Here is a 22109-nt window from a genome sequence, read left to right on the forward strand (position 1 = left end):
CTGCATTTCAGAATACCTTTTTTTGTAATTCAACCTGTTTGGGAAACATTTCCACTCGTCGTATATCAATGAATATCGCTAAACAAGTTTTGTTCAACGTCACATTTTTAAATAAATAGATATCTTTCTAATTAACGAAGTTCAAATACTCTCTATTATGGCGCTACTTAAGAAAAGAGAATTCATAACTAAACACTAGTCATATAAGACTCAATTTTGAAAGACTTTTCCTATACATATCTTCATCTTCACACAACTGATTTCTATTGACATTTAGTTGTTGTTAATTTGCATATACCCATTAAGTGTGGAGCCCAAGCTCGACTCTATAAATACGCGATGGCAAAGCGCCAATCGGTTTAGACTGTTCGCTCTTCAATTCGCGTGTGGACAAATTTGTTAATCATTGAATATGGTCTTCATAAATGTGGGCTTATCGAAGTGTTACTGGAATCAATACTTCGCAGCTATCAGTGGTGAGTGAACTTATTATTATCATTGTAGTTTACATATAATAAGTTTAAGTGTAACAAATTTCTAAGAATAAATCACTTTTGAAATATCATTATAATTTTTTAGAATTAGGTGCTAAAGGTTTGCATACATAAATTAAGATTTTTGACTTACCGCTTTTTGTATATTGATATCTGCAAAAAAAAAATAACAAGTTTTAATTAGCAAATGGGTCTAAAGCAAACTTGTGCTGAGCTGGAACAAAATTAGTATTCCTATCACGTTTATAAGTATATTTGTACACATACGTATGCGATATAAATAAACTAATAGTTTTCTCTTCGTCGAAACATTACAGAATACTTAGCTCTTTAATATAAGAGTTCTTTAGAAGCTAATCTCTTTATTTTATCTACAAGTTTTTGGACTCATTTCACATTAATTCAAATATGAAAATCTTCTAAAACAATAACTTAAGAAAGCTATAGACTAAAGCATGACTGTGAGATTCGCGTTTCCCCTTTTTCATTTGAAGCAAAACAGTTTACTACATGTATCACCAAAAATATATAAATAAATTTTTAAGTATATTTGGTATAACAACTATTACATTCATAATACTGTGAAATACGTAGTACCCTTTTTCTATAAAAGCTAAATAGTTTACCGTTAAAAATTCTACCAAAACTATAACACAAATTATATTTGGTATAACAGTATATTCTGACTTCCAAAATATTCCAAAGAGTAGAAAACATTGTGAATGCAATTTGTCTTCATTGCTGTCACCGCATGTTTGGTACTAAGCATTCTAGCTTGTTCCATGCTGAATTCCTGTTCAATATATGTATGCTTCTGCTAGAGCTTTAGCTAGCTTTTCTACCTCTTGGGTATAGACATTAGCTGTTTTGTTATTCTGCGTAATGTAATTTTTCGATTGATGATTTGGTCTATTGTATTTTCGTTCCCTATTAAGTTTCTTGCTAGTCCTTTCAACTTTGTCTTTATTAGTGACACAGCTAAAAGTTCATGTGCGCTTTGAATTTCTCTTACTATTTCTAGTGCATCTATAAAACTACGTAAGTTTTCAGCTTTACCGTTGAACTCCGGTACAAGCTTAGATACAGTATTTATGAATTCAATATTTGTCTGCGCCATGATTCTTGGTTTCTGTTCTATTCCTGATTCTGATTCTTAGCAGAATTCTTCTGCTACTTCCTGTAAATTTATTACCGCAGATATGGTAAGATCGTGCAGATCTTTCTTTTTGATTTCCTGTTCGATATTTTCTAAATTATCGTGTTCTGCTGGGTTTAAATCGTCTTGGTCTATTAGTTCTAGTTCTTCACTAGTTCTAGAGTATTTAATATAGTTGGTATTGATATATCTAAACTATACCTCCTTTGTATTTATACTAAATTTGATCGAAACTTGATCAATAGTTTAGATACCAATGACCAGTGTGCTTGATTTAATTTTCCCCTGTTGTTGTGTATTAGTATCCGTGCTTCATTTAAGCATTCTACTAATATCTAAGCATGTTTATTAATTGTATCAGTTAGAATATTTCTATTCTGAGATAAGCATTTGTATGACTTATCAAATTTTATCCTAATACTCTGTAAGGTGGCACTTATTTGTTGCCATTCCATATTAAGTATTTAGATGGCCGAGGCAGGTGCCTAGCCAATACTGGCCTAACAGTCGCAGGGCATCTTGGTGTAGGCCTTGGTAACATTGCAGCAGAGTTGGATCGCATTTTGATTCCCATTCGACTTGTTGCTGTTGTTCTCCTTAAGCTTAATGGACGATTCCATATTCTGTATATATATATGTGAGCTTGCTCTTCTGGCTTATTGCTGTCATCTGATTGTGGCTCTCTTTCGCGCCTCGGCTGTCTGGCTGGCTGGTGTTTTCTCTCTCTCACACCTAATAATAACACACATATTAATTATTGCTTGCACTTGCACACATTGCAATTGTTTTTCGGCTGCTGCTTTCAATTTCAGCATTATATTTTATTTGTCCAAAAACTCGTCGGGAGTTTCAGTGTTGTTTCACTATTTTATTTTTGGTTACACTTCCAGATATTTAGCGTTCATCATTTGAGTGTGAATCCTGAGATCCGATGATTTGAATGTCAATCCTGAGTCCTCTCTCAGAATTTTTAGACTTCTAGTTGGTCTTCATCCAGTCCAGTGACTAAATGTCACGGTCGCCATGTATTGTATAATAACTGAATCCGTGTTTGGAAGAAGTTGAAGAAGTGGCGGCAGCGCTGCTTATTATACATAAGTATTATTTAATATATAAATATATATATATATATATATATATATATATATATATATATATATATATATATATATATATATATATATATACTAGTATGTACTATATAGAGGAGCATGTGTTATGCACAGACAGCGGTTTAGTGGCCGGCGTTTATGCTGACGCGGCTTTTGATGTGCCGGCTGCAGTTCAGGTGACATCATATTGCAGTGCACTTGAACTGCGCTGGGCATTTGTTGTTTTGTTTATATTAAAGTGTCAATGCATTATTTATGTATTTCGGGCAGCAACAGAGAGTTGCTGCTTAGGTAGTTAATGTAACTCCGGTTACAGTGTAACTTCGATACATGTGCATACCACATACCAGATTAATCAACATAATTCAATTTTGTCAAATAACTTATAATTTTTAACAATCAAAAAGACAAATTTGAAATAACATTTGGAACCTTTTTTTAATTTGCGTCAAGAACACACACAACACACTGCTAGTCTAATTTCTTTGCTAAAATGTGTTTTTTTTATGTCTGGAACATTTATCACACACGCAAAAAAATTTAAATACTCGTGTATGCTGATTGTCAAACAAGTTTTCGATACATAAATAAAGAATTCTATTCAAAAGTACTTTAAAATTTCACTAAGCTAAGGAAATTTAAATTAAGTAAATTACAGATGAAGTTTAATGGAATTAAATAAATTATATTTATATAAATAACACATTTTGTTTTATGATTTCTTTCATGAGTCCATAATTTTGCATTCTAATAAAAGCATAACATTTATGGTACAGGTTATAGCATGATCGTGGCTATAAATACGTCGACGACGCTATTTCATTTGATTAGAATGTTTCTTTCTTTTGCCGTATGCAGACAACAGTTTTTGTTATAATCGAAGCGGTAAAATGGGCGGCTCAAAGAGCACCAGAAATCAATATTTTGCAGCTTTAAGTGGTCAGTGGAGAGTGCAACAAAGTGAAAGAGAGAAAGTCATTTAAAGTGTTGTTTTACAGTAAATCTAATATCTGTGTCGTTTGGAGCCAATTTCGGTTGGGTTTCCACAAGCATTGATCAATTGATGAGGCCCGAAACAAGTCGTCTGACCTCGGAGATAACCAACGATGGATTGGGTTGGCTAACTTCCGTGATGTCGATTGGTGGGCTTCTGGGTAGCATTGTCTTTAGCTGGTTGGCGGACAGAATTGGTCGTCGAGCCTGTTTTCTTTTTATGGGTACACTTGTTGCGGTATACGAATCTTTCGAATTCTATAGCATCAACTTTAATTGATTCTACCATTAGGTAAACTGGCTCTTGATTATTTTTGCCCGCAATCTCGTCCAATTGTGCGTGGCACGTGTTTTAGCCGGAGCAATCGGTGGCGGCTGCTTTGCGGTTATTCCGGTTTACATCACTGAAATGACTGAGGACAGACTTCGCAGCACTTTGGGCACCTTTATGTCCCTTAGCATGTGCATCGGCTTGCTGGTTATGCACATTCTGGGATACTTTCTTGATTATGTGACGGTTGCTTGGATTATGCTTTTGATTCCTTCAGCATTCCTTTGCACCTTTACGTTCATACCCGATACACCTGAATACCTGGAGCGTTATCATAAAAAAGGTGTAGAGAACTCTCTCAGATATTTTCGAGGTATCTCTGCAAATGAGAACGGACAGCTTCAAGCCGAGCTCACCAAATTGTGCAAGCCTTTCGCCACATTAGAAAATGGTCGCGATCAAAGCGAGGACAACAAACTGCATTTGAATGACTTCAGTGAGTTTTGCAAATTTAATTTCAATTTAAGTAACTAACTATCTTCTGAGCAATCCGCAGCTAATCGCAAAGCACGTAAAGCCTTCTTCATTGGATTTGGAATTATTTTGGCCAATCAGTTGACCGGTTGTTTAACAATGGCCAAGTATATCTCTGTCGTCTTTAGAGATGCTGGCTCCAGTCTATCGCCTATTGGATCGTCGATCGTTGTCATCCTCATTCAGCTGGTGGGCACTTACTCGGCCACGTTATTTGTGGAGCGAGCTGGTCGAAAGACTTTGATGCTCATCTCGACCGCTGGCATTTGCTTGGGACAAGTTTCCATGGCTTTCTATTACTATATGGGTCAATTGAATATTGATTCTAGGCCGTTCAATTGGTTGCCCATTGCCTCATTGTCATTTATAATGTTTTGTAGCTCCATTGGTCTGTTGGCAGTTGATCACATTGTAATAAGTGAGATCACACCTCCAAAAATACGAAGTGTGATCGTCAGAGTTCATATGGTTACAATGTCCGCGATATCCATCTGCCTTGCAAAGGTAATGTGTCCATTTACAATACAGCAAAAAAATACAGTATTATTATTTTCAGGCGTTTCCTCATTTGAGCGAATCGATGGGAATTTCTGGAATTGTTTCTATGTTTGCAATCTTCTCATTTCTGCTAACGATTTTTATTGCACTTTATGTACCCGAGACAAAGGGAAAATCCATTCAAGAAATTCAAGCGAGTTTATAATAAATAAGATATTTATATTGCTCAACTTTCAAAAACGCGAATTCATTGTGAAAGAACACAATGTTCTTAAAATGTTCGATTTGATGATAGCAACATCTTTAGAACTAAAACTGTTGATAACACATTAACATTATAGTTTATTGGTTGGTTTAACAGAAACGTGCAATGCGAAATAACAGAGCTATTATATTATTCCAGCGCCATACTTAATAGCTTCTACAATTACTTGCATGTTTTTTTTTATCCAATAGTTATTTATCTAAATTATTATTACTATTGTTTATACACAAACAAAAACATACTTTTAATGCTATAGTTTTTCTTTTGAATGGTGTGGGTGTAGACAAATTCAACAAGTGAGAAAGCTGAATTCGAATGTCCTCGACTGTGAGATACCCTCTTATCAATAAAATCTATATTCTAAAAATATACCTAATTTATATACCGAAAAAATGCTAAAATATACCGAAGGCTATATTTAGAATATAAATGTAGTACTACATTCAAACATGCCTTATTCTGCCTGTTTCTTCCCGCAGGCACAAAGTTATAATACCCTACCACCGTATGGGTAGAGGGTATAAAAATAAACAGAATCTGTGTACAAGCTTAACATATATAGTGGTTGATCACGAATATATATCGTGAAAATGCCTAATAGAATAATTTTAATTTAATCTAATTGGGGAAATCTAATCAGATTATACCATATACCGAGCTTATATTGTTTTATTAATTTCATGAGAATTGGTTCGGGAATACCGAAAGTCAACAAGATAAAAATAACAAAAAAACTAAAAAATCAAAAAGTTTGATGAATACTAAAAGATTTCCATATTTATTTTTATTTCTGGCATTTTTATATACAAAACAAATATTATGCGTGCAAAAAAGAAAAAAAAAATTATGTAGATGTTATAAATAAATATCTGCTGAATCAGCAGCTTCTCCCACGGCTACGCCTTTTAGTTTTATCAGTGTGTTTATTTCGTCTGCCGCATGCAGACGTCGATTTGAGTCTTAATCATATTGCCAAAATGGGGATCTCAAAGAGCACGAGAAATCAATTTTTAGCGGCTTTAAGCGGTTAGTTGTTTTTGACAAAGCTAATTGAAAGTTCAATTGATAGAGAAAAGTATTCTTTTACAGTTAATCTACTTTCGGTATCGGTTGGCGCCAGCTTCGGTTGGATTAGAGGATTGTTTCCGCATATGCTATCACACTATAGGTCTAATAAGTCGGATGCAGATGTCGATAAAATCGATGATGTCGATAATATCGATGATGTCGGTTATAACGATTATGACGATAATATCGATGTCGGTGTCGAATTTGTGAATTTGTACCTGGCACTTGGTGTACTGATCGGCGCCATAGTCTTTGGCTGGCTGGCAGAAAAATTCGGTCGTCGTCGCTGTCTTCTTTTGATGGTTATACCAGCCATGGTATGATATTCTCTGCAATTATAAAACTCCAACTTTAACTAAATCTCTCATCAGCTGAGCTGGTTGCTGATTATATTCATTTACGATTGGCGTTATCTGTGGTTAGAACGAATTATTGCTGGATCTGTGGGTGGCTGCTGCTTTGTGGTTATTCCAGTTTATATCACTGAAATGGCTGAGGATCGTTTTCGGGGTATCTTGGGCACCTTCATGCCCCTTGGCTTCACCATCGGCATGTCCATTATACATCTTATTCCATTAGTAATTAGTAATTGGCTTGCTGTTGGCATCATGATTGTCATTGATGTAGCATTCCTTACCACCTTCATCTTCATTCCTGATTCTCCGGAATATCTGCAGCGTTATAATAAAAAAGAAGTGGAGAAATCCCTGAGATATTTTCGAGGTATTTCCCCGAGTGAAGACGCGCAGTATCAGGCAGAACTCGCCAAATTGTCGACACCTTGCGAAACAGTTGAAAATGGTGTGCAAAGAGACGAAAACAATTTACCGGTTACCAATGTCTGTGAGTGTTGCAAATGAAATTTTAGTTAATTAATAATTGACACACTTCTTCACAATCCGCAGCTAATCAAAAGGTATTTAAGGCCTTCATCATTGGATTTGGAGTTATTATGGCTAAATTTCTCAGCGGTTATTACGTCATGCACAATCTAAGTATATTCATCAATCTGGGTGACCATCATGGTTATATTATTGTCATCTTCGCACAACTTCTGGGAACTTTCTCTGCTACACTGTTGGTGGAGAGAGTAGGTCGCAAACCTTTGTTACTAACCTCAACGGCTGGAGTTGGTGTGGGATTAGTATTGATAATTATCAAATATCGTTTAAACCCTTCCAACAATTGGATTTTTAGTTATGGCTACTTACTGTCTATGTATTTGGGTGCCATCGGTATAACGACACTTGATTTTGTGATATCAACTGAGATCATGCCTCCTAAGAAACGCAGTCTAGCTCTCAGAGTGCAAATCGCCTTATCCATATTGATATACCCTATATTTTACAAGGTAAAAAATTAATTTTCAATTAATTTAAATTATTAAATATGATTTTCCATTTTAGCTACCTGTTGCAATGGAAGAGCTCTTGATTCAAGCAGAATTTCTATATGCTAACTTCTCAATGCTTCTAGCGATTTTGTTTGCACTTTATTTACCCGAGACAAAGGGAAAATCGATTGCAGAAATTCAAGCGAGCTTATAGGCAATTATATAAAAATATATTGTTCAACTTTCAACTTCAACTACACGAACCCATTTTTAAGAAATACAATCTTCATAAACTTAACGGTTGATAACAGAACATTATCATTAAAATTGCACATCACATTAACAGAAATGGCGAAAGCGAAATAACGGAGCTATTATATTAATAGAAGGGCATGCTTATGTAGTTACTGCTATAATAACTTGCGTGTTGTATCGAAATTAAACCCGTTCGAGTTTTCAAATTGTAGTTTGCATTTCGACTGAAACTTATTGGTTTTTGCACTAATTTTTAATACCCTGCACAACATAAAAAGCCCCAATTGATGAAGCTTATATAAAAAGGCTTTTTAGCAAAATGCGAAGGGAAAATCAGAAATAGATTTTTTCCGACGAGGTATGACGTCAGAAGAAGCTTTTGAGGCCAGAAATACTTTCATACGGAAAATTTTCAAGAGAATCTTAGAAAAACACTATTTAGAAAATACTCTTTTTTTTAGTAAATATTTAAATATCACATAAAAAAATGGGAGAAAAAAATAAATAAGAATTTATGAAAAACGCCCAGCAGCAAATATCCTACGGCGGAGAAATACAATTTACTGTTTTTTATTATTTTGTGAGAAATAAATTTCATGAAAGTTAGTAAAGGAAAACAAAAGACAACAAGATAATATTCAAGAAAATTAAATTTAAAAACATCATGAGAACAAGATAATATTATATATAAATGTAGCATTTTGATCTGCAAAATAATATTACCCGTTCAAAAAAAAAAACAGACTTTCTAAATGTTATAAATAAATCGGCAGTTTCTCCCAAGGCGTCGCTCTTTTCGTTTTATCAGAATGATTCTTTCGTCTGCCGCATGCAGACGATGATTTTGAGAATAAATCCATCGCAGAAAGTGAGCTAATGCCTTTTTAGAAATTTATTTAAGTACCAAAAACCTTTTGGGTTGAATTTCAGTTTCGGATTATAAGGGAATGTATTGAATTTCTATTCGCTTTACAATAATCAGAACTGGACATTCAACGAGATAGACGAAGAATCTCTAATATAGAATTCTCTTCTACTAAATTCAAATTGTTCAACTAATTAATTGCAAATAAAATATTGATAAACGAATTAAAAGAACCGATCTTAACAGCAAACATTTAAGAGAATTTACGGATTATATTTATAAGTAATTAGGTTTTTCATTCTTGTAAAATTGTGTAATGTTGGCTAAAGCGAAATTCGAATTCAATTTATTCTATTACTAATAATTCATAAATAAACACGTTTAAGACAGTGCTAAAACTGTTAAGAATTCGAATATAATTATGGAAAAATTTTGCATTGTCATATAATATTCAAGACAGGTTATAGACAGAGAGTGAGTTAGGTATAAATGCGTTCGCCCACTTGTTAATCGGTTTATTATACTCTATGCAACTCTCGCAAGCAATTCGTGTTACGTGATCAGTGATCAGTGTTTAATGGGTTGCTCGAGTAGCACGAGAAATCAATTCTTTGCGGCTTTAAGCGGTTTGTCTGCCATGAAAGTGAAAGTGAAATGAAATATTCTAAAAACGGTTGTGTCAAATATTGCAGCAAATTTGCTAACTCTGTCGTATGGCGCCAGTTTCGGTTGGATATCTTCAAGCTATCTGCAATTGCAAGATCCTCAGACTAGTCGTTTGACATTGGGAACTCTCACAAAAGATGATCTCGGTTGGGTGACCTCATCTCTCTCACCTGGCGGTCTCTTTGGAGTGCTATTCTTTGGCTGGTTGGCCGATAAAATCGGACGTAAACGTTGCCTGCTCCTGATGGCAGTGCCAATTGTGGTACGATATTTTAAAGAGGTCTAAATTCAATCCAACTAATTGAGCAACGAATCTCACTTAGCTGCACTGGCTGCTCATTGCCACTGCCACGAATCTCATTCAGTTGTGTGTGGCTCGCTTTCTTGCCGGAGCTGCTGGGGGCTGTGGCCTGACTGTGATTCCCATTTACATCACAGAGTTGGCTGAGGATAGACTTCGTAGTACATTAGGGACTATTTCCTTTCTAAGCTTCTGCAGCGGATTGCTGCTCATCAATGTATTGGGTTATCTCTTTCATTATGTAACTGTGGCATGCATAATGATTGCCCTGCCTTTGGTGTTTGCCACTTGTTTTGCTTTTAAGCCGGACACACCTCAATATCTGGAACAACGCAATCGCAGAGAAGCGGAAAGATCCCTTAAATATTATCGTGGAATCCCTTCGAAGGAATCACTCAACGAGGAATTGCAGCTGGAGCTGACAAGACTCTGCAAGTCCACACAGCAAATGCATGTTGGCAGTGATAACAATTCCTTCAGCTGGAGCGATTTTAGTGAGTGTTGCAAATCCTCGAAGCAAGTGTAGGTCATATCAAAATCTTTTAGCACATTCCAAGGCACGCAAGGCTTTCTTTATTGGCCTGGGACTGGTGTTGACGGAGCAGTTGAATGGATCCTTAATTATGCTCAAGTACATCACAGTCATCTTCAAGGATGCTGGCTCTAGTTTATCGCCCATGGCCTCAGCTCTCATAGTCATCGCCATTCAGCTGTTGGGCACATACTCAGCCACGTTATTTGTAGAGCGCGCAGGCCGAAAGACTTTGCTACTCATCTCCATTTCGGGCATTTGTCTGGGAGAGATCTCAACTGCTGGGTATTACTATTTGGTCTCATTCGGATTTAATATGAGCATGTTAAGCTGGTTTCCCATCGCCGCCTATTCATTGATGGTCTTTTCCGGCTCCTTTGGTGTTTTAACCGTCGGTTTTGTAGTTATCGCTGAAATTACTCCGCCTAAGATACGCAGTCGGATTATTCGGGTGCACATGTTCATTGACTTTGCCTTGGACATGAGCATTGCCAAGGTGTGTTCAACATTGTTTCCTTACACATTTGATATTAAATTTTCTCTTTTGCAGGTATTTCCCTTGATGAGTGATTCGATGGGCATTCCTGCAATGGTTACAATGTTTGCCGTGTTCTCCTTTCTTTTTCTGCTTTTTATTGTTTTCTTTGTGCCGGAAACAAAAGGCAAATCGATTGAAGCTATTCAGGAGAGCTTATAGTCGACTTTTCGGTTTATATTAAAATTCGCAAAACTAAAAATTTTAGTTTTATAATTGCAATGCTAAATGGTAGCCTACTTTTGGACCTCAAATCTACTGCTCATAAAAGTCTTGCAGCTGATAAGAAGTCGCTCTGTTATGGGCCAATAAAATCCCACTCGTGCTACTGTGAAGCATTTAGTTGGTCCGGAACTTTTGCCCAAAGTTGTTGTCTGCAAACCTAATAAAACTATTTTGAGTACTGAATTCGTTAAAAAAAATGACCTCTGCGCGTGATAAAAGACATCAGTTTCTGGCTGGACTTTCTGGTTTGTATTTAAGCCACGAAATGCAATGAATAAATTCAAATTTAATTTAAAAAAAAATAAAAATAGTTTGAAGTTTTTGAAAAAGGAGCCACTAAAGACATTTGATAAGATTTCACAAGAGTTTAATCTTAAAATGCGTGTTTGTTTATTTTGTGATTATTATCGAGAAAGTAATAAAATCGGAATCTGAACGTGAATGTGATGCATCAGAAATGACTAAAATAAATGTCAAAACTTTTTAAAACAGATAATGATATTTTCAAAGAGATTTTCCTCTTCAACGTACGTGCTTGCTGCGTTTACGTAACATTAATTCTTTGGACTTTTCTTGTTTTTAGTTAATCTAATAAGTTTATCATACGGCGGTGTTATCTGTTGGACCTCAGCTAGTTATATTTATCTGAAAGAGGATTCGAATCACTTTGAAACCGGGGTACTGACAAACGAACAACTAGGTTTGATTACTGCCGCACTTTCTCCTGGCTCGCTTGCTGGCGCCTTTTTCTTTGGGTGGCTGGCTGATAAAATCGGAAGAAAGCGATGTTTGCTGTTCACTGCATTGCCAATGCTGGTAAAAGAAACGCACATAAGATACACACAAAACAGGAGTAACCCACATTTCCTCACAGGCACACTGGTTAATTATTTGCTTTGCCAGAAATCCATGGCAATTGGCTGTGGCACGTTTTCTTGGAGGAACTATCGGCGGAAGTTCCTACACCGTGATTTCCATTTACATTACTGAGATAGCCCAGGACAGTCTGCGCAGCACACTGGGCATGATTACATCACTAGCTCTGGCCTCCGGCTATTTACTTATTAATACCTTGGGTTATTTTCTTCATTACATCACTGTGGCTTGGATCATGACAATCATTCCTTTGGCTTTTCTTGTTTTATTTGCCTTCAATCCCGAGTCACCGCACTACTTGGCACAACGCAATAGGAAAAAGGCAGAGCGTTCACTCAGATATTATCGTGGTATATCTTCATCTAGCGATGCCAATGAGGAGTTCCAGCAGGAGCTGAGCAGATTGTGCCAATCAGAGGATGAGAAGCCAAGAAAACTTCAGCTCTGCTGGCACGATTTCAGTGAGTAATTGGAGTCTAAACTTTATTGAATCTATTCAAAAACTCTTAATTATGATACAGCTAATCGCAAGGCACGGAAGGCTTACTTCATTGGATTGGGTTTAATATTGACGAATCAATTCAATGGTTGCCTAACGATGCAAAACTATATGACATTCATTTTTGCAGAAGCTGGCTCGAATTTACCGCCAATGCTTTCTGCCATTATAGTCAGCGCCATCATATTATTAGGCACTTTTCTATCGACGAATTTTGCGGGACATGCAGGGAGAAAGACGTTATTACTCGGTTCAATCTCCGGCATTTTTTTGGGTGAATCTATCATGGCTTCGTATTATTATCTGACATCCAAGGGATATGAGACAAGCATGTTCAACTGGCTGCCCATAGCTACTTTCTCTCTTGTTCAATTTTCTTCCACTTTTGGCATCTGGTCAGTAACGGTTCCGCTTATTGCTGAGCTGACGCCGCCAAAGATTCGAAGCATTGTTGTTAGAGTGCAAATCGTAACCATGTTTCTGCTGTCATCGGTCATAGCTAAGGTATGAAACTATCAATGCAATATGAATATTTTGTTTATTTAAGTTTATTCCGCAGATATTTCCCCAACTTTGTGAAGCTCTTGGCATGCCCATCGTGTTCTTCATATTTTCCGGCTTTTCTTTTATTTTCATTGTATTTATTGCAATCTTTGTTCCAGAAACAAAAGGAAAATCTATTCAAGCTATTCAGGATAGCTTGTAAATTGTCTATAGTGAATAAAAAATCCTAAAATCTCTTTAATCAAGACATGTGTTTGAATGCTTTTGTTGTTATAACTGCCTCGTTCTTAATTTTAAACTTTTTAGATACGCCTAAATTTTAAGAAAATTCTAATAATAAGACACACCCGTAAAGAGAAACTTTTATAAAGGTGATTACAAGGAATTGAAATAAATAAAATAAAAATAAATATAAGAATAACTAATTTTCAAAGCACATGGCGGCAGCAGCTGTCGACCTAAATTGCTTTGGTAGACAATTCGGTATATTTTTAACTCTATGGTGTATTTCTATACTAAATATACTCTTCAGTGTCCTTTAGTATTTTTTGTATATTACTCTGGTATATTTTAACAATACGGTCGATTTTGTACTCTTGTGTTCTATATAAAAAGAGGGTATCTCACAGTCGAACACACTATCTCACTTTTTATTATTTTCTTGTGATAAAAATAAAACCAAATCGATTGAAGCTATTGATGAGAGTTTATAGCAGACTTTTCGGTTCATATTAAAATTCACAAAATTGAAAATTCTTGTTTTATAATTGCAATGCTGAATGATAGTCTACTTTTGGACTTCAATTCTACTGCTCACAAAAGTCGAGCAGTAGATAAGAAGTCGCTCTGCTATGGGCCAATAAAGTCCCGCTCGTGCTGATATCAAAATAAAGCATTTAGTTGGCCCGGAACTTTTGCCAAAAATTGTTGTCCTAATAAAACTATTTTGAGTACTGAATTCGTTAAAAAAAAATGCCTTCTACGCGTGATAAAAGACATCAGTTTTTGGCTGGACTTTCTGGTTTGTATTTAAGCCACGAATACAATGAAAAAATTCAAATTTAATTTTAAAAATAAAAACATAGTTTGAAGTTTGTGGAAAAGACATTTGATAAGATTCACAAGTGTTTAATCTTAATATGCGTGTTTGTTTATTTTGTGATTATTAACGTGAATGTGATGCATCAGAAATGACTGAAATAAATGCCAAAACTTTATAAAAAAGATAATGAAATTTCCAAGAGATTTTCCTCTTCAACGTACGTCTCTGCTGCGTTTTCGTAACATTCATTCTTTGGCTTTTTTTTGTTTTTAGTAAATCTACTAAGTTTATCATACGGCGGTGTTATCTTATGGACCTCAGCTAGTTATATTTATCTGAAAAAGGATTCGAATCGCTTTGAAACCGGGGTACTGACAAAGGAACAACTAGGTTTGATTACTGCCGCACTCTCTCCTGGCACGCTTGTTGGTGCTCTTTTCTTTGGGTGGCTGGCTGATAAAATCGGAAGAAAGCGATGTTTGCTGTTAGCTGCATTACCAATGCTGGTAAATGATATGTCCAACAGGTAGCCATAAAACACGAGTAAACAACATTTCCTTATAGGCACACTGGATAATTATTCCCTTTGCCCGCAATCCATTGCAATTGGCTGTGGCACGATTTCTTGGCGGAACTGCCGGCGGAAGTTGCTTCACCGTGATACCCATTTATATTACAGAGCTGGCCCAGGATAACCTACGCAGCACACTGGGCATGCTATTGTCACTAGCTCTGTCCACCGGCGTTTTACTTATTAATACTTTGGGTTATTTTCTTCATTACATCACTGTGGCTTGGATCATGACAATCATTCCTTTGGCTTTTCTTGTTTTATTTGCCTTCAATCCCGAGTCACCGCAATACTTGGCACAACGCAATAGGGAAAAGGCAGAGCGTTCACTCAGATACTATCGTGGTATATCTTCATCTGGCGATGCCAATGAGGAGTTCCAGCAGGAGCTGAGCAGATTGTGCAAATCAGAGGATGAGAAACCAGAAAAACTTCAGCTCTGCTGGCACGATTTCAGTGAGTAATTGGAGTCTAAACTTAATTCAATCTATAATTCAATAATTCTTAACTACGGTTTAGCTAATCGCAAGGCGCGCAAGGCTTACTTCATTGGATTGGGTTTGGTTCTGACGAATCAATTTAATGGCTGCTTAACGTTGCAAAACTATATGACGTTTATTTTTGAGGAAGCTGGGTCTAATTTACCGCCAATGATTTCTGCAATTATTGTCAGCGTAATTGTATTAGTAGGCACTTTTTTATCGACGCATTTTGCGGGATTTGCAGGGAGAAGGACGTTATTACTCGGTTCGATCTCTGGCATTTTCATAGGTGAATCTGTCATGGCTTTGTATTATTATCTTACTTCCAAGGGATATGAGACGAGCATGTTCAACTGGCTACCGATAGGTACATTCTCTCTTGTACAATTTTCTTCAACATTCGGCATCCTGTCCGTCACCACTCCGCTTATTGCTGAGCTGACGCCGCCAAAGATTCGAAGCATTGTTGTTAGAGTGCAAATCGTAACCATGTTTCTGCTGTCATCGGTCATAACTAAGGTACGAACCTATCAATGCAATTTGAATATTTTGCTTATTTATGTTTATTCTACAGATATTTCCGCAACTTAGTGAATCTCTTGGCATGTCCAGCATGCTTTTTATATTTGCCGGACTTTCCTTTATTTTCACTGTATTTATTGCAATCTTTGTTCCAGAAACAAAAGGAAAATCTATCCAAGCTATTCAGGATAGCTTGTAAATTGTGAAATACGAATTGTCTTCTTAATAATAAAATCTGAAATCTTTTTTATCTACACATGTTGTTGACTCTTTTTGGGACTGTCTTTATAACCGTCTCGTTCTTAATCTATAACCTTTAAGATAATAATAAATATTATATAAAGTCTACTTATAGGAGACACTTATGGCTTGTCCGCTATACTTTTTTTTGAGAATTATGACCGTCAATTAATCGAATAAAATATAAATATATTTAATAAATAACTGTACGGGAGCAGCAGCTGACGGAAATTAATTGCTTTGGTAGATAATACGGTATATTTTGTATTTAGAATAATATGTAATGTATATTGTTATACCAAATATACCGTTCGGTGTATATTCGTATTTTTGTGTATATTAATTAATTAATTTTAATAATATAGATCGTACTGTGCTACTTTTATATAAAAAGTGTGCAGTGGGTATCTTATAGTCGAGTTCACCCTCTCACTTATTATTGTTTTTTTTTTTTTTTGTGTCAAAAAGAAAAGGCACATCGAAGCTGTTTAAGAGAAATTATAGTCGACTTTTTGCTGGTTATTATTAAAGTTGAAAACTTCAAATTATTGTTTTATAATTGTGTTGCAAAATGGTAGCCTACTTTTGGGAGTATGGCTGCCACAACTCTCTTAACAAAAAAACTGATGATAAGAGTCTGGCAGCCGATAAGAAGGTGCTCTGTTAGCACTTTCAGTTTCATTGTCTTGTGCTTCAGTAATAAACAAATTGCTCTATAAGTACAACGTCTATTGTGCGTGTTGTCGCGTCGCTGGTTTTAAAGTCTCATAAAGTTGCGTTATTTCTAAAAAATTGTGTATATAAAAAACTACATTTAACAATTGTAGAAACTTTAAATAATATGGTTTCTGTGCGGGACAAGAAGCATCAATATCTAGCCGGCATTTCAGGTTTGTATTAAAGCCAAGTAATACAACAAATGAAAAACCCAAAAGTTTAAAGACTGCATTAAATTGCAAATCAAAGTGCCAGAAAATAATGCTACAATTTAATGACATTTTAATGTTAAAAAGTTCATTGCTATTGCTATGACATACAATTTTAGCCGGCCATAAAAGTGACCTATTTAACGGCTTTGATAAGATTTAACGAGTGCCTAATCTTAACGTGTGTGTTTGTTTACTTTATGAATATTATCGAGAAAGCAAAAAAATCTGATATATATACCTATCTATAAACCTGATCACTTTAATGAATGTCTAAATCATATAAAACTGATAATCATATTTAAAGACAGATTTTCCTATCTAACGTTCGTGTTTGCTACGTATACTTCATATTTATTCTCCACTCTCTTTTTGTTTTAGTAAATTTACTGAGCTTATCATACGGCTGTGTTTATAGCTGGACCTCAGCTAGTTACGTTTATCTGCTAGAGGATTCACGTCAATTTGAGACCGGAGTACTGACAAAGGAACAACTAGGTTGGGTGACAGCTGCCGCTTTTCCTGGCTCGTTTGTTGGCGCTCTTTTCTTTGGGTGGCTGGCGGATAAAATCGGACGGAAGCGATGTCTTCTGTTAGCTGCATTGCCTATGCTGGTAAAATAAATTCCCAGCAGCCATTCACGACCACACTAATAAATATTATTCTTTGCAGACGCACTGGCTAATTATTCCCTTTGCCCGCAATCCCTTTCAGCTGGCCGTAGCACGTTTCTTTGCCGGAACTGCCGGCGGCTGTTGCTTCACCGTGATTCCCGTCTACATAACTGAATTGGCTCAGGACCGACTTAGAAGCACACTGGGCATGATATTTGCATTAAATCTGGGCGCTGGAATTTTACTCATTAATATTTTGGGTTACTTTATGCATTACATTACTGTGGCTTGGATATTGATTGTCATTCCTTTGGCCTTTCTTGTTTGCTTTTCCTTTAATCCCGAATCTCCACAATATTTGGCTCAGCACAACAAGGAAAAGGCAGAGCGTTCTCTCAGATACTATCGTGGTATATCTTCATCTGGCGATGCCAATGAGGAGTTCCAGCAGGAGCTGAGCAGATTGTGTAAATCGGAAGAGGAAAAGCCAGGAAAACCTCAACTATGCTGGCACGATTTCAGTAAGTAATTATGGTATAAGTTTATTCAGATCTATAAAAATGAAATCAAATATTCTACAGCTACTCGAAAGGCGCGCAAGGCGTATTTAATTGGACTGGGTTTGGTGTTGGCCAATCAATTCAATGGCTCCTTAGCCATGCAAAACTATATGACATTCATTTTTGCGGAAGCTGGATCCAATCTTCCGCCAATGCTTTCTGCTATCATAGTCAGTGCAATTCAATTAACAGGCACTTGTTCCTCGACGCATTTTGTGGAGCGTGCTGGAAGAAAGACGCTATTGCTCATTTCGATTTCTGGTATTTTCTTAGGTGAATCTGCCATGGCTTCCTATTATTTTCTCACTTCTAAGGGATATGACACGAGCATGTTTAATTGGCTACCCATCGCTTCATTTTCTCTTATACAATTTTCTGCCAATTCCGGAATCTTATCAGTCATCTTTCCGGTTATTGCTGAGCTGACGCCACCAAAGATTCGAAGCACTGTTGTCAGAGTGCAAATGATAACCATGTTCCTCTTGGCTTCAGTTATAACTAAGGTATGAAAGTAACAATCCTATTTCATTTGAATGTTTTTCTTATATATGTATATCCTCATGTATTCCACAGATATTTCCGTATCTTACTGTAACTCTTGGCATGCCCGGCACGCTCTTCATTTGTGCCGGATTTTCCTTTGCCTTCATTGTATTTATTGCAATCTTTGTGCCCGAAACTAAAGGAAAAACTATCGAAGCTATTCAGGATAGCTTGTAAATTTCTAAGCGAGTATTTCATATTTAAAAAAGTCTGCGAAATCTCATACATCTTTTCTCAAATTTGCCAAATAAACAATTTAAATTTACTATTTTAACATTTCTTAAATTGTTAGTATCTTATCTATGTAGATTATCTTTGCAACCGTCTCTCTTTAAATAAACAATTTACTATTTAATCATTTGTTTATTATTCTTACATTTTTAATATCGTTTTATGTAGATTATCTTTGCAACCGTCTGTCTCTCTTTCAATATTCATCTTTTAGATAAGATAAATCGTAATTTAAAGTCTACTTATAGGAGACTCTTAAATAAAAAGGGGGCTTGTCCGTACAGCTTTGCCATGATTATAGAGCAATGAGTTTTTAGCGAAGGTTTTAATTTTCATTACTATTCATATTACGTTTATTTAAAAAAGAATGATGAATCTTTTTACTACTAAATGGTTTTATTTTTTTTTTATTATTTTTCTAAAATATATATATATATATATATATATATTTACTTTATAGAGTATTTATATATATATTTATACAACAATGCCACCAATTATGTGGTTGCAGTATATTTAGTATTTCTTATAAATTCTTCAATTGTACCTAATAAAAGTTAACAATCGACCTGATCTGCCCCAACAATATTTTCCCATTGAAATGCATTCATAGATAAGCTTTTAGTTAGGTAAATACCAAAAGATGTAATACGTAGTTTATCTGATGAAATTCAAAATAATGTCTATAGTGCGAATTCTTTACTTTACTCTTTAATGTGGCCTGCACAATAAAATGACAATGATTAAAATGTCGTCAGAATTCTTAAATGTTGTCTTAATTTATAAATTCTGGAAAGTTTTTGAGAGGATGCGTAATCGTTTTTTATAAGTACACGAACTAACAGATATTATGTTAATACGTGATGCAAATCAAAAGTTCCTTAGATACAGTCTCCTTTTTTTCTAGGACACAAAAGTTCATTTATTCTCTTATTTGTATAGATTTGTATTTTATTAAACATTAAATCTTTATTTTATTCCTGGCATCATGTGCGAGAACTGGTGACTGTCCGTATCTTTATATCATCTACAAACATTTAATACTCCAGGTGCTGTCTGATCTCGGCAAATATTGAGACTAGCAGAGCCCCTTCATCATGTTCCTGTTTGTCGGTTGGAAATGGCAATGTAAAATCTGTGGTCTCATTTATGATGCCCTAAAGCAATTTAAACGAATTAGAGCTTTATGAAGGCAAACATATGTATCTGTATATAGTACGCTTCAATGGATGTGAGATTCCACAAAAACGCAAAATATCATTCGGTATTCTGCTCAATTGCTGTCAAGACGTTACTCCCAATTGTGTTTTCATTTCAAGAAAATAATGTCAAAGCTACTGCAGAACTCCTTATTGAATCCTAAAACACGCTACCAACTGCTGGCCACCATAATAGGTGAGTTCAAAATACCTAAGATATTTATTATATTTCTTTACTGTGTCTGTTTTTTATTTTAGTGAACATTATTACATTCGGTCATGGTGTGGGAGTTGGCTGGCTTTCGCCTACGCTCACGAAAATACAAAGTTCCGATTCGCCATTGAGCTTTCAAGTAACCATCGATGAGATCTCCTGGCTGGGTTCTATGCTCGGCCTTGGCAGTCTGTGTGGCAATTTAACTATAGCTTTTCTACTCGAACGCATGGGCAGAAAGTTCTGCATTTATTTACTAGCAATTCCTTATGCTGTAAGTTTTTCCTAATTATTCCGAGTGTTTCTTTGATGAAATTTCTACTTTTAGTGCCTGTGGATTCTGATTTATTGTGCTTCCAATGTGGGCTTCTTGTATGCGGCACGCTTTCTTTGCGGCTTTACGGGAGGTGCTGGCTATCTGGTAGTTCCCATCTACATCAGCGAGGTGGCCAACAGCGGGTAAGTTATTCTTGAATTACTGATTACTTATTTTACTTCAAACATAATTATTTATTGTTTAGCATACGCGGCGCATTGACTTCCATGGTGATGCTATCTGTCAATTTGGGCATACTTGTTGGCTATATACTGAGCACTTATTTGGCTTATCATGTGGTGCCTTTCTTGGCCATCATTCTGCCGATAGCGTATTTTACAGCGAATCTTTTACTGCCCGAAACGGCGCCATATCTCCTAAAGCAAAGTCGCCTCTTGGCCGCCGAAGCCTCTTTCAAATACTATCAAAATCAACGTGATGACTTGGAGGACAATTCCAAGGCGGAGTTTGAGGAGTTGCGCTTGGCCGTGGATGTCCAGCAGGCTAGGAATACCACAGCCCTGACCTACAGGGATTTGAGTAAGCAACATTTTGAGGAACTCATTTTCCATATTGGATCTAAATATATTTGTTTTTTATTCAGTTACAAAGCCCGCTCTCAAGGCCTTTGCTGGTGCATGTATTCTATCCTCTGGTTATCAGTTCAGCGGCATCTTCAGCTTCATCAATTACATGTCGGACATATTCAAGGCCTCTGGCGCCTTGTTTGATGTTAATACTTGCACTATTATTATAGGCGTGGTGCAGATTGTGGGTGTTTATACTTCGACCATATTTGTGGACATCATTGGACGACGCATTCTCATGTTGATCTCAACCCTGGGGGTTGGCCTCGGTTGTATTGCTTTTGGTTTCTTCACCTACTACGCGCAAATCTATGATTTGCAGCATCTCAACTGGCTGCCCTTGGTGCTGATGATAATCATCATCTATGTGGGTAACGTAGGACTTATTGGCATCTTTTTCGTGGTGCTAGTCGAGCTCTTTCCCGCTAAGGTGAGAAAAGAATTTATAATCTCAATATTACACACTTTTCAATCTCAATTTCATTTGCAGATACGTTCGGTGGGCACCTCGATATCCGTCGTCTTTCTCAGCATACTTGTGTTTGTCACCCTGAAGCTGTTTCCGCTACTGCTGCATTATTTCGGAATCTCGGTGACCATGTGGTTCTCGGCCTCTGCCAGTCTGCTTACATTTGTGTACTTTTTGTTGTTTTTGCCCGAGACTAAGGGCAAATCTATGATCACCGACTAAAGACGTTTCGTTTAGAATTTTAAGAGTATCTCAGTGTTTATTTTATAATATAATAATAAATTCATTCGTCACTAAACACAATGCATACAAATTTTATGGTCTCCCTCGTAAAGAGCTCTCATTTGGACTTTATCAGTTGTGTTAAGTGCGCGCAAGGCGTATTTAATTGGACTGGGTTTGGTGTTGGCCAATCAATTCAATGGCTCCTTAGCCATGCAAAACTATAAGACATTCATTTTCGCGGAAGCTCATTTCGATTTCTGGTATTTGTTTTGGTGAATCTGCCATGGCTTCCTATTATTTTCTCACTTCTAAGGGAGCATGTTCAACTGGCTACCCATCGCTTCATTTTCTCTTTCCCGCTACCCATAGGGTAGAAGGGTATTATA

At 36.2% G+C, this 22109-nt stretch overlaps 4 protein-coding genes across 15 annotated transcripts in view; 3 read left to right on the forward strand and 1 right to left on the reverse strand.

Annotated features, from left to right (window-relative positions):
• LOC117578380 (fidgetin-like protein 1) overlaps positions 1 to 648 on the reverse strand; it is a 36981-nt gene extending 36333 nt beyond the window's left edge. For both annotated transcript variants that reach the window (XM_034263814.2, XM_052002993.1), the window contains exon 1: positions 628 to 648. The gene's annotated coding sequence lies outside the window, so the exon portion shown is untranslated. The remainder of the gene's footprint in view (positions 1 to 627) is intronic.
• On the forward strand, positions 347 to 18662 carry LOC117578386 (facilitated trehalose transporter Tret1-2 homolog). Of its 11 annotated transcripts, none has more exons than XM_052002984.1 (7): positions 353 to 476; positions 14298 to 14530; positions 14589 to 15051; positions 17147 to 17379; positions 17438 to 17900; positions 17961 to 18442; positions 18513 to 18662. In XM_052002984.1, the coding sequence occupies exons 1-7, from the start codon at positions 413 to 415 to the stop codon at positions 18657 to 18659; spliced, it is 2085 nt and encodes a 694-aa protein (XP_051858944.1). In that variant the 5' UTR covers positions 353 to 412; the 3' UTR covers positions 18660 to 18662. The 11 variants fall into 11 exon arrangements, with proteins under 11 accessions (XP_034099825.2, XP_051858952.1, XP_051858951.1 ...); XM_052002986.1 differs by lacking the exons at positions 353 to 476; positions 14298 to 14530; positions 14589 to 15051; ... (2 more) ...; positions 17961 to 18442; positions 18513 to 18662 and adding exons at positions 9253 to 9470; positions 9537 to 9772; positions 9834 to 10305; ... (2 more) ...; positions 15115 to 15596; positions 15652 to 15832; XM_052002985.1 differs by lacking the exons at positions 353 to 476; positions 14298 to 14530; positions 14589 to 15051; ... (2 more) ...; positions 17961 to 18442; positions 18513 to 18662 and adding exons at positions 9258 to 9470; positions 9537 to 9772; positions 9834 to 10305; ... (2 more) ...; positions 12501 to 12982; positions 13038 to 13212.
• LOC117564988 (facilitated trehalose transporter Tret1-like) lies at positions 3586 to 5765 on the forward strand. Its single transcript, XM_052002994.1, has 5 exons — positions 3586 to 3701; positions 3761 to 3993; positions 4048 to 4522; positions 4583 to 5064; positions 5117 to 5765. The coding sequence occupies exons 1-5, from the start codon at positions 3653 to 3655 to the stop codon at positions 5261 to 5263; spliced, it is 1386 nt and encodes a 461-aa protein (XP_051858954.1). The 5' UTR covers positions 3586 to 3652; the 3' UTR covers positions 5264 to 5765.
• Positions 18663 to 19958: 1296 nt separating the features above from the next.
• LOC117565399 (facilitated trehalose transporter Tret1-2 homolog) lies at positions 19959 to 21805 on the forward strand. Its single transcript, XM_034244484.2, has 6 exons — positions 19959 to 20108; positions 20171 to 20400; positions 20455 to 20585; positions 20648 to 20982; positions 21047 to 21459; positions 21520 to 21805. Exons 1-6 carry the CDS (start codon positions 20039 to 20041, stop codon positions 21718 to 21720), a joined length of 1380 nt encoding a protein of 459 aa, XP_034100375.2. The 5' UTR covers positions 19959 to 20038; the 3' UTR covers positions 21721 to 21805.
• Positions 21806 to 22109: the final 304 nt, after the last annotated feature.

This window comes from Drosophila albomicans, chromosome 2L, assembly GCF_009650485.2.
Source record: "Drosophila albomicans strain 15112-1751.03 chromosome 2L, ASM965048v2, whole genome shotgun sequence".
NCBI classification, from domain to species: Eukaryota; Metazoa; Arthropoda; class Insecta; order Diptera; family Drosophilidae; genus Drosophila; species Drosophila albomicans.